At 43.1% G+C, this 15000-nt stretch overlaps 1 protein-coding gene across 1 annotated transcript in view; it reads left to right on the top strand.

The window, feature by feature from the left end:
* FGD5 (FYVE, RhoGEF and PH domain containing 5) overlaps nt 1-15000 on the top strand; it is a 98592-nt gene that overhangs the window by 53884 nt on the left and 29708 nt on the right. Inside the window, exons 6-10 of the mRNA XM_009882896.1 lie at nt 1524-1675; nt 3637-3793; nt 7600-7687; nt 10714-10764; nt 12313-12371. Coding sequence (XP_009881198.1) covers nt 1524-1675; nt 3637-3793; nt 7600-7687; nt 10714-10764; nt 12313-12371 — 507 coding nt within the window. The remainder of the gene's footprint in view (nt 1-1523; nt 1676-3636; nt 3794-7599; nt 7688-10713; nt 10765-12312; nt 12372-15000) is intronic.

Raw genomic sequence — 15000 nt, 5'->3', positions numbered from 1 at the left:
AGAAACACACAAAGTCATCTCCCTACGGGGAATACAGAGGATAATTAAACCTGTAACAGTTCTGCAGGACCATACGCAGGCATGAATACTATACTAGTGCTTTTCAATTAGTTGCACTTTTAGCAATACTGAAGAAACAGGTGCTGAAATTGCACCCTTTTAGTTTTACTGGATGAAGGCGGCTACTTTTGAACACCAGATACTGCCATGAAGATAAACCATCTAGTTCCAGGGCCCTAGCTCCTGGCCACGGCAGCCAGAATCCCTGGGTCAGGAACCTGCCTCACGCCACTCAGCCACAACGCGTTAGTTATACCTCTGCACAGCATCAGCTTCCCTGCCTTGTTGTGCGTTGCCTTGCACCCCCTTGCCACAGCCTGCATTCGGACCTTCACAAAGCCCAGGCAGGTTTAAATGCCTGAGCGTCTCTAGCCACTGCCTGTGAAGAGGCAATGCGTCTAGCAGCAGCAGGCAAGAGAAACAGCAGTGGCTGGTAGGGAGCTGGAAGGAGCCAGGGCACTACAGGGACCAAAGTCTCTCAAGTGGATCCAGGTGCCAGTAAAGGCTCCTTTACAAATCTGAAGCAGAGATGATGCATTCTATAGGAAGCAGGCTTTTACCTGAAAACATTTCAGCATCCAGAGCTCTGGATGAAGGAGACTTTTAAGCTATGTTTTGCACACAAAATAGTTACTGGCTGCTGTTGGGATGATTTTCTAATGCCTGGGGATCTAATACAAATTATCACTGCAGTTTCAGATGGAGGCCTTATTCATAGAATCATAGAATTACGATTCTTCACTTCCAAGTCAAAGCTGGGGAAACATTTTGCTGGGCACTCTTAAACAGGTGCCCTATTATGTACCAGAGCTGGCTACATTTTAATGTAGATGAAATTATGCCTGTGCCCATGTAATTTATAAACAACTTCAGAGTCAAAACCATTTCTAAGATGAAGAAAAAAGGTCTCAGTTAGGTTTCATAGAGAAAATGGTTTGTTCCAAAGCTTAAATTTATAGCTTCTTCCTCTCTTTAAGTTAAAATTTGGAGACGAGCGTTGCAAATTTTAGCTAAAGAGATGTAGCCATTGATGTTTTTCATGTCAAGCTGTTGGACCCAGTGAAGTGACAGGAGAATCTAATCCTTCATTTTTAAAAATTACGTTTCTGGTTAAGAAACACTATAAAAGTGAGACCAACTGCAGCCAGAAAAGCAGGGGAAAAAGGCAAGATAAATAAAAAGATAACAATCTCATTGTATGCATAAGAGTCTGATGGCTTTGTCCGGTGAAATGTTCAATGTTGGGCTGACAACATTGTGGAATTCAGCTTAAAATGTGTATGAACTGATGGATGGAAGAAAATACATGCTACAGTCTCCTTGCTATACTGAGCACATTCTGCCACTATTGATGGTGTATCTTATAATTCCTAGAAAGCATAGTTTAGGAGTCAAGAAAATGTAATAATTTCGGAAGAGAGTCTTTAAGTCTGTTTGCCTAATTTCTGTATTGTTGTTCACAGGATTTCTATGAAGGTATCTTGAAAGTGCTTGGAGAAGAAGATGAAAATGAACAGGAAGAAGTTAAACTCAAGCAGGGCTTAAGTGAACTCCCTGAAATTTGTGAATTACACCAAGACATCCTGGGAGAACTGGAAGAAAGAGTCCTTAAATGGTAAGTATAGAATGGCATGGTTTGATGGCCTTAACATACTCTCCACAGCAGATGGGTGAACTCGTCAGTGTTCTCTTGACCCCATGAGCAGGGAGGCTGGGATTCCAGCAGAGATGAAAGGAATAGAACCTGAACTACTTCGGCAGATTTTGCATACAGACATGAAGGAAGTAAATGTAGAGGCTGTCGGGCTAAGAAACCAAATACTGCTTTTGCACAATACAACATTTGCACAGTGCATAGCCCATGACTCTGAAATGTCGGTCAGTGTGAGGACAGCCTGCTTCATATGCATTGTCCTCTGATGCCCATGCGTAGTCATCACCAAGGGGCTTCACACTGACGGCCTGAAGGTCACAGACACATGCCATGAGAGTCAGGAACAGTAGACTTCAGAATTGATCCTCAAGAAGCTCATCTATTTACAGAAATCTACATAGCAACTGCGTAGCTCTTAGAAAAGCAACCTCCCCCTCGCTCCCAGCACCAAGGCAGGGCTTTGGACAAGCAAGGCTTCCAAGCCAAACAGACAGTGTCAGCCTGCTGAGGGACTCCACCTAAGCCAAACATCCTCACAGGGCAGAGTCTTTCCATGAGAGAATAAGACCATGCCTAGGACCGACAAAGCTCCAAAATTCATTCAGTCAAGGAGACCTCTGACTGAAGTCAGGCTGCCAGGCCCTAATCTATCAAACTGCTGGAATAAAAATGTCTAAGAGAAATTACCTCTGCAGATGCAAGCTGAGTAAACCTACAGCAGCCAGCGTAGCCCCTGACCTAGACTGAACTAGTTTGGCTCTGACAGCTTATGATGGACCACGCAGCCCCATGCCTCCACCCTCCTGCACTCCAGGAGGCAGAGGTCGCTGACAGTGGCTGATCCTATCCCAGCACTGCCACTGAACAGTTAAGGAAGTCAATTAGATCAGGAGAACTTTTCAGTAACAATCCTAAATGCAGGGCACAGCTCTCCTTGTCAGCCCTGCACTTTCGAGTCAAAGCACACAACAAGAAAAGAAAAGGCTAAAGGGAACTGTAAATTGGTTTGTGTCCACCAAGGGACTCTTACAAATGGCAGAAAGCTTAAAAAAATTCATCTATGATTTATACACTCATAGCACAAACAGAAGTGGTGTTTCCAGCTAGGATCTAAAATGACTTGTTGTGTCCTAAAGAAGTCACAGCCTACTCTAGCAGCATGCTGCCTTTTCCCTAAGACAAAAGGGAGACAACTGGAAATGCCCTAAAATTCTGTGCAGAACTACTCTGTGGCACTGAGGAAAAGAGGGCTGTACTGCAAATGCTGCCAACGCAACAGTATGACACATGGTATAGGGCTGCCAGGTCACCACCACCCTTGAACCTTCCAGTAAGTCCTTCCCTGAGTCTGTGCTCCCTCAGATACTCTGTTGCTCTAACATCTCCGAGAAGTTATGTTCCTCTCTTTAACTATGATTACTCTTTTGCAATCTCAGATTTTGTCCTGTTCTGTCCTTATACTTGCTTCATAAATATTTCAATACTGTGCTATGGGGCGCTGAGACAGATGATGGCGGGGCACTGCTGAGAAGGGGGCAATGAAGGAGAGCTGAAGATATGACGTCACAACTGAAGACCTCATATTAGTCCCCACAACCAGTGCTCAAAGCACTGCAGCAGCTGCAAGGTCTGTTTAGAGAGGCAGAAACTGTGTCCAGAAAGGAGACATTCTCCCCACTACGGGGACACAGTGCTGCCAGGGCAAACACACAGCCAAAGGATCAGCCCCTCATGGTGCCCATTCTACAGCAGCCTATTTTGTTGTCCAGTATGTCAGGGAAGCACTCCCTCGTTCCTGCCATTTAACCTAGGCTTTAACTGCACAATGTCCTTAGCCACTGTGGGTCTAATACAATGAGAAAAAGTATGGCTCTTCTTTAATTTTTATTTCTTTGGTGCTTCTTTTCTTTCTGTGGCCTTAGGGAGGAACACCAGAAAGTTGCCGATGTTTTTCTCTCCAGAAAATCAAGGCTGAATCACCACGCAGCATACATTATGCAGTTTGATAGGAATTTGGCTTTGCTAGATGAAACCTGCCTTAGATATTCCCAACTGGCTACCATAATTCAGGAGTTTGAGGTAAGGCTCCCATGTTTTTTTAGCTGCACTAATGCATGGTTGTGCCACAGGGCTTACTCCAAGATATTTTTTCTGCAACTCCACCAGTGTTCACGTAGGGTTCACACATCCTGGTGCTAAAACTGAAGTAAGATGTTCACATATGCATGATGTGTGTCTGTTTCTGGGACTGTGCCTGTTGCCCACACATCCCTGTGTGTGCATACAAAATGTGTGTTTGTAGATCTACAGATCTGTGAGTATATTTTGCTGAAACATATGCACATAGTGGAGTAGTTTCTCAGTCACATATTAACTTACTGAGCATTTTGAGGATGTGTTAGAATTAGTAACTATTATTACTACCATCTCTTCATATATTCTCTTCTTTCACTGCATTTTCCATCCTTTCTTTTGTACTGGGTCTGGCCAGGATGAAGTTAGGGTTAACCTGTATAGGTGCTTAGCTGCTGGCATCAATCAACCCACATCTTTACAATTGCACTTTTAAATTTTTAAATGCCTGTTAACTGCTTCCTCTGTTTACAGAGGATGTTGTGACAGGCAACACTGAACTGTACAGGAAGACACAAACTCCACTGGCCAGACACATACAGGCTTCTGTAACCTCTGGGCCTGTGACCTCTGGCCCTGTAGCAAGAAATACATGTTTTCCAGTTGTGTTAACTCAGTCATCCGTGCTGAATAACTGAAAAAAACCCCATCAAGATACATGTGACAGAAATTTCATGATTCCTGATTACATTTTAAAGTATTGGCAGCGTGGCCACTTCACATAATTTCAAAAAGCATAAACCCATATGTGGATGGGAAAGTTCATTTGCGCTACACTGACTCTATTGAGCTAAAATGGTTAAAAGCTATGCTGCTTTATTGTGGGTCTAGAACCCCTGTTTCTTACTATCTTTTTTCTGGTAAGAGAAATAACATTGTTTACTTGGGTGGTAGCGGGACTGTAAGGATAAATTAGTGATTGGACCTTAAAGGTTATTTAGAATGCCAGCTCTATGGGGTATGGATTCTATCTTTCTCTGTAGCACGTGTGAAATATTAAGGATAACAATTAATTTCAAAAGACATTTGGAAGTCAGCCTTTACAAACAGATACCTTGCAGTCACCACAATTATTTCCTGTTAACAGCTGAGGGGAGGTCTGATGGCTCACACTGCTCTGAACATGAACTTGGTAAACGGAGGCTTTCTATTATGAGTCTGTGTTCCCTGCATCCTTCCCAAACACATGCCTATACATTTCTGTCTTAACTGTCAACCCTGAGAATTAGCTCTCATCTCTAAGAAAGCAGATGAGGCATTTCCTAGGATGAGATCAGAAGGATTTTGCCCTAGAATCAGTGTGTTCTGTAACTTCTTGCCCTCTTGCATGCATGCGCACACATGCAAACAAGGGGGAGGTGTCTCAGTCCTTTCCTATTGCATTTTTTTAAAGCATGACCACTACTGGCTTTCCAGTCTAACAACACAGAATTTAGGGCCCCATCTTGTTTCTGACACCTTTGACTTGAGTATGGGGGACTCGGAATGCTCAGCACAAACCTGAATGCACATTTGGTGACAGCAGTCAGCCAGGCAGAGGAGTGATGCAGTAACATGAAGCATCTCTACTGCCTTGGAAAATGCTGTCTCTTGCCAGCCCTCCTTTAAACAAGTTAAGATTCCTGTTCTCCTTTTGTCCCTTCACAAGTGGCAAACACTTCAGAAATGTCGGTCAGTGAACACTAAATCACTGTGAAACTTGACTGGGTTTTGGACTCAGACCTTGTAAGGAACCAGCTGGGTTTTATGCCACTCCTCTCGGATCCTGTAAGCTTGTGTTTCTTGGTGCCTCTGGAGATGTGGAGACTTTTGAGGATTGAGTGTTTTGGCTTGCTGTTGGTTTTGCAGTAATGTTGTGACACTTAACAGATACACAGCAAGTTTCCTATTTTAATCAAGCCCTTACAGAATAGAATCATTTAGGTTGATTAAATGATTAATGATTATTAAATGATTAAATGATAAAATTAACTTAAGATCATTGAGTCCAACCATCAACCTAACACTGCCACTAAACCATGTCCCTATGTGCTACATCTTTTAAACACCTCCAGGGATGGTGATTCCACCACTTCCCTGGGCAGCCTGTTCCAATGCCTGACAACCCTTTCAGTTAAGAAATTTCTCCTAATATCCATCTTAAACCTCCCCGGTGCAACTTGAGACCATTTCCTCTTGTCCTGTCGCCTGTTCCTTGGGAGAAGAGACCAAACCCCCCTCGCTACACCCTCCTTTCAGGGAGCTGTAGAGAGCCATAAGGTGTCCCCTCAGCCTCCTTTTCTCCAGGCTGAACACGCCCAGTTCCCTCAGCCGCTCCTCAGAAGACTTGTGCTCCAGACCCCTCACCAGCTTTGTTGCCCTCCTCTGGACTCGCTCCAGCACCTCAATGTCTTTCTTGTCATGAGGGGCCCAAAACTGAGCACAGCACTCGAGGTGGGGCCTCACCAGTGCCAGGACAGAGGGACGGTCACTGCCCCAGTCCTGTTGGCCACACTGTTCCTGATACAGGCCAGGATGCTGCTGGCCTTCTTGGCCACTTGGGCACACTGCTGGCTCATGTTCAGCCGGCTGTCGACCAACACCTCCAGGGCCTTCTCCGTCAGGCAGCTTTCCAGCCACTCTGCCCCAAGCCTGTAGCATCCATGGGGTTGGTGTGACCTAAGGACAGGACCCGGCACTTGGCCTTGTTGAACTTTACACCATTGGCCTCAGCCCATCCATCTAGCCTGTCCAGATCCCTCTGTAGAGCCTTCCTACCATTCAGCAGATCAACACCCTCACCCAACTTGGTGTTGTCTGTGAACTTACTGAAGGTGCACTCGATCCCCTTGTCCAGGTCGTTGATAAAGATATTAAAGAGAACCAGCCCCAGCACTGAGCCCTGGGGAACATCACTTGTGACCGGCTGCCGACTGGATTTCACTCCACTCACCACCACTCTTTGGGACCGGCCATCCAGCCAGTTTTTTACCCAGCAAAGCGAACGCCCATCCAAGCCATGAGCAGCCAGTTTCTCCAGGAGAATTCTGTGGGAAATGGTGTCAAAGGCTTTACTAAAGTATAGGTAGACAACATCCACAGTCTTTCCCTCTTCCACTAAGCGTGTCGCTTTCTCATAAAAGTTATTCAAGCAGGACATGCCTTTCATAAAGCCATGCTGACCGGGCCTGATATGAGGTGACATGCAATGGGTCGAATCTAAAGGGTAAAGGTAAAGAGAAAAATGCTACTTCTTTTCCATGTGTGTGTTAAATCACATCACAACCTCACTTTCTTGTAAACACTCTCTGGACATTCAGTTTCAACTCAATCACAGGGAGATGCCTTGCTATATTTTGTTCAATTCCATGTCTTGAAATAAGATACTAGAAAGTTGCAGGCATAAGAAACTTTCAGTCTAAAAAAGGAACAACAATCTTCATTGAGATCTGATACCTTGATGTCTTTAGATGCCACCCTAAAATCCTTATCCAACCTTGACCTTCTAAATGGGATTCGCTTTCCTCCCTTTTCCCTCTGACTCCAAACTATTTGTGAATGGTGCCATAGGAAAGAAAGTGTTTACAGTACTTCTTTATAGTCACAAAGGTAATGCCCCCTAGCAAGCTGGGTAACTTGGAAATGGTTCAGTGGAATTTGTGCATGCAACTGGTAGCAAACTTTCATAGTATACATCAGGTGGAGACAACAGTTTGCTGCTGACCTCACACATCCCTGATTTTTGTGTTTCCTTTCCCTTCCATTGAGGACAGCAGAGCTCTGGTGGCAGCGCTCAGAATGTGAAACACCAGCTTTTGAAAGTGGTGCAGCGTGTCTTCCAGTATCGTGTGCTGCTCACAGGTCAGTAAAATCACTCTCAAAGGTACTCAGTGGAAACCCTCCCATGATGTTCTGTGCCTCCACTGTGTGCTACGTGTTGATGCCAAGATAGCTAAAACATGGCTGAAGCAGTGTGGGATTTCCTGGGAACTCCACTATGCTTAGTTCAGGAAATATCAGGGGGCCTGGGAATCAGCAGGCACTTCTTCAGCACAACCATGCTGAAAGGTCACAAAGGGTAAAGTTAGGTGCTTTTAGCCATTCCTTCTTGGCTTTTTTATTCTGTGAATTGGAACAGGCAGAGTTAAGCCTCACTGCCAGCAAACAGGTTTGATTTTATTTATATCAAGAGCAATTATCAGAGACAGTAGGGGACAGTAGTCCCCAGCAAGGGGACTGCATCGTGTATGACAGTGGCAAGTGCCATATCCTTCTACTCCATCAACAAAGCAGTTGTACCCAGTACCGCACCCTAATCCCCATGTACAGTACACCTAAGGCTAGGGATAAGTTTAAGTCAAAATCCCAGTCCAATTGCTCTGCATTGTAGGAAGCAGAGATCCAAATTTACATTAACAGTACATTTACAGAATTTATGTTTACAGTAACACCTTCCCTTTACATTCAGGACCATATATATCACTCGCACCAGGAGGCTCTCCAAGGGGGGGTTGTGTTCCCTGGGGTGGCTCATTCTCTGTAAGCCACAGCAAATCTAGCAAGTCTGAGCCTGTAAGGGGAGCAAGCTTTCTGGAGCAGGATGTGGCACCTAGAAGGAATTGTGAAGTTTAGGTTTGTAACTAATGAACTGGTTGGGGAAGGAAATGGTGAAATGTAACAATGAATCTCAGTGTTGTCACATAATTTAGTCAGATCAGAACACAAAAGAGCAGGGATCCATAGACAAAAAGATGGAGAAGTGCTTTGGGAATATGTATATGTGTGGGCGGAGAGGGATGCAAGATGAGTGATGCGTGGGACATTAAAAAGAAAGCCATAAACCCTGCCCATACTCAACAGCCGATGAAGGGCACAGCATATTAGAAGGGACTCCTATAAATGCAGCAGAACAAAGTGACCATATGAAATTTTTATTCACAGCACAGATTAGCAGCAGTTTCATCTTGCTCCAGACACTTTGATCAAGGATGCAACTCATTATTCACAGCTGGCTTTGCTTTTTAGTACAAGCAATACAAATGAACACCGGATGCCAATAGTAGGACTTTTTTTCTGCCTGACTTGCTTCCCTCTCTGGGTGTGTCTACATTAAGGGCAACTTTCCAGACTTGTGGGTTGCAGTACTTACTAGTCTCCCATGATCCTTAGAATGTTTTTAGTGCACGCACATAAATACTGCATCTAAGAAAAAGGACTTGGCATGTCCCTGCCAGAAATATCCCCACTATGCTCCATTTTCTCTGCGCATTTCTGTGGACCATTTCTGTGGTCCACAAGGTAAATTACAAACATGAAGCATGGTATTTTGTGAGAGAGCTGGAAGGGTTTCAGTGCAGCTCCAGTGACTGGATTCCAGGATCCATCTATGCTTGAAGCAACTTGGGCTCCTCCTTGTCCCAGGTATTGGCACTAGCTGGAAAAGGAAAGCTTTTGTGTATAGTGAGATAGGGTCTGCTGGATTAAGGTATTTCAGAAAATAGGTTTACTGCTTCAGTTCTTCACCTGAAGAAACCAAGCCCCTCTTCGCCTGCTAGGACAGGGTGGGTCTGAAACAGTGCAGTCCTTCAGATTCTTTAGACAGCCTAAAAAAAAATTAAAATATGGAGGTGTACTTGTGTGTTCATAACTGGCTGTTTCTACTAGATAAGGAAGGGTATCTTATGAAGATATTGGTTGCCAATTACTGCACTACATCCAAAAGGAATTGCCCACTCAGTTAAATGTCCATAGCCAACGACAGAGCTTGCAGCTGTGAAAAGGAACGCTAAATATTGCCTGATAGATAACACGGCACAACCCCTTCCTGCTTGACTGAGCACAGGCAGATGCTTTCCTGAATGCCTGTAAAAACCAGGTAGATTTCAGGATGCCAGGAAGGGCACAGCACTGGAAAAAGACATGTATGTGGACAGAACATTCAAGGGAATGGATATCCATGCACAGCACCATTCTCAGCACAGAGGCCTAGTTCTTGGATGCTGAATTTAGGAGCCTGCATTCATAAGAAAGATAAGAATGAAGTATTTCAGGATTAGGCCTTTAAAATGGTGGCACTCATGTACTACAGTCATTAAAGGCATAAAGACCCAGACAAAGAACAAACAGATGATCCAAGGCAAGTAGTCCAAATAAAACTGGCAGGTGAAAGGTTTGTGTATAATGCAAATACAATTCCTGTAAATGTAAGTCATATTGTGTGTATTTTACAGAACCTATTTTCAGAATGTGATTGAGTTTGGTAGTAATCATTGAACTCTGCATGTACAGAACCAGCCTCCTTCCTGTGTCTGTAAAATTCATATAATTCATTTACTGTAAATATAGAAAGTCCGTCATTACAGCCAACACCATTCATTCAGATGAGACAATAGAATTAATCCAAAGAACAATTATTTTTAAAGTGGTGCTACTCAGCAATTCTCTTGGCTGAGAAACAAGGAAATGTTTTTGTCACTCTCTGTTTATTTGTTTATACCTGCCAAGTTATGTGGTGAGTCCAAATCTGTATGGATGCTCTTGCATTGATTCTCAACGCAAAACACAGTCAAAGATGAGTTTTGCTTTGGAAAGAGGCTATATACACTTAATTATTTGGGAATAAAGTAATATGGGACATCACTGTGGACGCCCCATCATTGGAGGTGTTCAGGGTACAGGTTGGACATGTCTTTGAGCAACCTGGACTAGTGGAAGATGCCCCTGCTTATTGGGGGGTTGGAACTAGGTGAGCTTTAAGGTCCCTTACAACCCAAACCATTCTATGATTCTCTGATTAGGATTTTATGTTTTAGCTAATAACACTACAAATTATGTGGATTTGTGTTCTGATTATTGGATGTCTGTGCTTGTTTGATTATTTTCTACAGATTACTTGAATAATCTTTGCCCTGATTCTACAGAGTATGAAGCCACACAAGGTAAAATGAAATGGGTAGAACAAAAATTCTGCTTTGCTAACTCTGCTTCTAAAAAGGTACAGGGTCTATACTGGTAGTATATGGAAGAGTATATTTTCAAGATTTTGTGTTAATAGGTTAGATGTAAAATCTTTAAGAATTGATTACTAATATAAACAAATTATTTAGGGCAAGAACCCTTTCTTTTTTTCATTGAAACATGTGGGCTTCCTATAGTTTTGACATGATGAACTTACAGAAGAAGAAACTATCATCTATACAAGCATGGTGCAATATTGAAGTTCTGCCCTAGTTGTCAGGGAAATCCTAGTCCTCTTTGGCTGTCTATATTTGGCCCAGTCATTGTAAAGTCAGTCGGGATGGCTCCACCTGCTTGTTTGTGTACTATTATCTATGGTTTGCCTGCTGTGCTCTGTGAACTTTGGAGAAACCCAGGAGGTTTGAATCGTATATCTGTATGCTGATTTCCTTAAGCCTAAGTGAACTTGAAAGACATTGCATAAAAATCAGTTCTGCACAATCAAGAACAAATCCAGCTGTTCAGCTGCTAACACCATGCTTTGCAACATATCAGATAGATAAAGCAGAAGTCTCTTACTCCCACTGAAGTCAAAGCAGGGTTTAGCTATGGCCTCAGTGGGAGTAGCTTCCAGGCTGGAGTAAGCAGGAATAACTTTGTATTAATGAAACCAGTTCACCTTTCTGTTACACTGAGTGTAAATCCAAACCAACTCATAGCAATAATGCCTGACTGAAGGTCAGTCCGTTCTGAACAAGAGTAGAGTCTTATGCAAGATTTAGGACCGTAGCCACTGACAGTCTATACCGGTAATTTAAAGAAGCCCAGGACAGACGCTCAAGCCCTGTGGCCACAATTGCCTGTCTTGGTTGTGGATAGCACATACTTGTCACATTACTGGCCAGCGATGGCCAGCATGCTCCCAGATGATGCCTTGTTCCACAGAGGAAAAGATTTGGGATAAGGACCTGAGCCATGTTATGCCACTGCTCTCAGGGCCAGCAAACATGCCCTAGCCCAGGTTATTTGCCAGTGGAGAATCCAGATGTTAATTCGTGTCACCACTTCATATACACTTATGTCAGAAAGGGATGACCTGCCCTCTCCCTTGGCAGTAAGGGGCAACAGATCACCTTAGATTGCCATGCTTTTGGATGGCTAAAGCTGGGTTACATTAATCTCCCCCTACCACAAGCTCCAATAGTAAAAAATCTGCAACTAGAAAACATCACAACAAGATTTTGTGCCATGCTAAGTGCTTAAAAGTGACCTCATGAGCTCTCTTGGTCAGCGTAAGTATGATGCAGAGTTTCACACAAGAGAATGGTGAAGGGAAGGGGAACTGACAGCACTGTCCTGTGTCTTAAATTTCCTGGGCAGTTGCATTCTGAAGGTGCCAAAGAAGTTAGAGGAGATGCTGCTGCTGGGGATGTTGTTTGCTTTTTTTAAAGATGCCCTTTAGAAGGGATTTGGGCTCTTTTCCAACTCTTTTATGTGATTTATGGTGTTTGTTTTGCTTCATCCCTCAGCTGCCTTATGCATTGTTTCTGAAATCACGGACCGAGCCAATGACAGCATGCTCCAAGCGGTGAGTCCTACCATGACACATGCTCTCCTGATAGGTCATGTCTGTTCTACACATCTGCTGAAGTGAATGCATATCTCTGCTACATTCTGAAGCATCCTCCAGGGTGAGACTCAAGGGTTTATCCAGTTCTGGTTTACAGTACTGCAGATATGGAGCAGGTCTCATGCCCTTCAGTGCAGCTGTGCAAGATGTAAGTCACCGTAGCAAGCAGCACAATTTTTTTTCCCCTCTTCAGGTTGCTGAAATGGTATGTGGAACAATGAAGTGAAAGATGGGAATTTTCATGGTTCTATTTCTAACCTGGGATGTTTTTAGATATGAAATGTTGAAGACATCACAAATGTACTGTCAAAGATACATTCTGAGTTCATGTACATAATTTTTCCACAATTCTGGAATCCCATTTTACTTCAGAAGAATAGGTCATGGTTTATAGTGTTGCAAATGATCACACAACCAAATAGACAGGCCAAGACTTTCATAGGTGAGAGCTCATGTCTGAATTCAGACTTAGGTATCTAAATAAGTTATATAGTTTTCCAAAGTAATGAACGGTTTCTGTAAGTTCAGTGTGATTTATTAATATTGCTTACATGATATTAGAATGCTAATTTACTGGCAAAGATAGCCTGCTTATAGCTGGTCTTATGATCATTTGTTTCCAAGGATCTAGGTCTGATTTTTGTCTAAGATGATAGGAGTTTTCTATTGACATAGTAAGAAGCAGTGTTGGGAGGCATAGGAGGCAGCAGAGAGGCTGTCAGATACAGGATCCAGCAGGTTCCAGAGGAATTCAACTTGGTGGGCCTTTTAATAACTAAAGACAGTGCCTTTTTTTTGTCATACTAGCCATCCACACCTGCAGCTAAATTCTCTCCTGAGGTCCATGTTTTCTTTAGCTGCACAGACCTAGCATTCAGCTGAAGTAGTTAGAAAGAAGTACCTACAGGCTTCACAGTCTAATGAAATGTTGCTCATTAAGTCCGTAGTTTTCAGAGTCATTCTGTAGAGAGGCCAGATTACATTTTTAATGATAAAACTTTAGGCTTTTTAGACCTAGAAAATAGTCATAATACAGGCCAAACTTTAAAAAAAATGCCATTTTTAAGCATTTCATTTCCAGGCATTTAGATTACCAAGGAGGATGTGCAGTTGCTAAGTAAGACCTTGACTGTTATGTGGTTTGTGTTCAACGGCGTGTATGTTAGAGAACAAAGCACCTCATTGCAGGCATGCTGCATTTCATCCAATAGTGAGTGGTTACACGGAAGTGTTTCTTTCTCAAAAGGTGTCTCATCTTAAGTATTTTATCACTGCGTTGGGTCACAGGGATTTCAAGCGATTGGGAATGTATCATATCTTTTGGGAAGCTTTCACATTGTATTTCTCATTTGAACATTGCTGAATTTAACATCCTGCACTGGGATTTTGCTGTGCCTTTGCTAAATTAAAGATCTCTTTGGCATTGCAAACATCCTTCCCTATGGTTAATTACAGGTAGCATTCAATTCACTTCTTTATTATTTCATTTACTGAGCAGAGAGAGGGTTGTTAATAATCCCTCAGGCACCGAAATATGAAATTCAAGAGACAAAGAGGAAAAAAACCTGGGCATCAATACAGACAAAGGGAAGAAATGAGATGTCAACTGTTCTTAGAAAGAGCTTGTTTTCAGGGAGGATTTTAAGGCTGAAGGAATGAATGCACAGGAACTGTAAGGGAAAGACACATGGTGGAGGCCACTACAGCTAGCACCAGCACTGCTGAATCAGAATATTCCCTTTAACGCCTTTGCCCTCTGGCTGCAGGGGAATGGAAACACTGGGTGAAGCAGTGAATTCAGACTGTGTGACATGGTAGAAACGCAGTAGATCAGCTAGATGAAGGATGGTTTTTTTTGCAGCGGCTTGGGAGGTAAGAACGAAAGAGTCCCAAAACCCACCGTGCATCTTTTAAAACTGAAGCTTTCACGCTTTGCTCAGAGAAGTGGAAGCATCTGCTTGCAGCAAATGAACCCAGAGCCAAGAACATTGACTTTTGCTCACATCTGGAAATCTCTGCTGCTCAGGTTTAAAAGCCATGTCTCTGATATGTGTGCCAAGATCATAAATGGAGCCCGTGTGTTCATGGGCTGTTTCAGAGCACCAAGTTCAGTGATGATCTCCTTATGGCTAGCAACAGACAAAACCCAAGCCTTCTAATATTTTTATCAGAATAAGTTGTAGTTAAAGCTACTTACTATTTCCTGAATAGAGAAACCTCTCTTCATGGATCTGCCTCCTTCCCCATCTGCCAGCTAGAAATTCAGACTGAGTCTTTGAACCTGCTTCTCCTGAAGTCAGTGGCAAAATTATCACAGATCAACATGAAATACAGCTAGTAGTTTTCTGGTTTGGTGCAAAGATGATCTCAAGCCATGACAACAGATCAAGATTTTGAGTATTCTGAAGTACAAGTTTTTAAGGTCAAAACTCAAAATTCAGATCTGCATTTTCACTCAATGCAAACTTTAAAAAGCTTGGACCGATTGATTTGGTTTAAGTTCATGTCTGCTTTTCTGCTCCAAGCTTCTCCACACCCAATCCCATCCCACACATCTACCTCAGAACACATTGCCATTCAATAACAT

This window comes from Charadrius vociferus, unplaced genomic scaffold (genome assembly GCF_000708025.1).
Source record: "Charadrius vociferus isolate BGI_N301 unplaced genomic scaffold, ASM70802v2 scaffold433, whole genome shotgun sequence".
Taxonomy (NCBI): domain Eukaryota; kingdom Metazoa; phylum Chordata; class Aves; order Charadriiformes; family Charadriidae; genus Charadrius; species Charadrius vociferus.
Note: the sequence above shows the minus strand (reverse complement) of the source record. Positions and strands in the feature narration are given on the sequence as shown.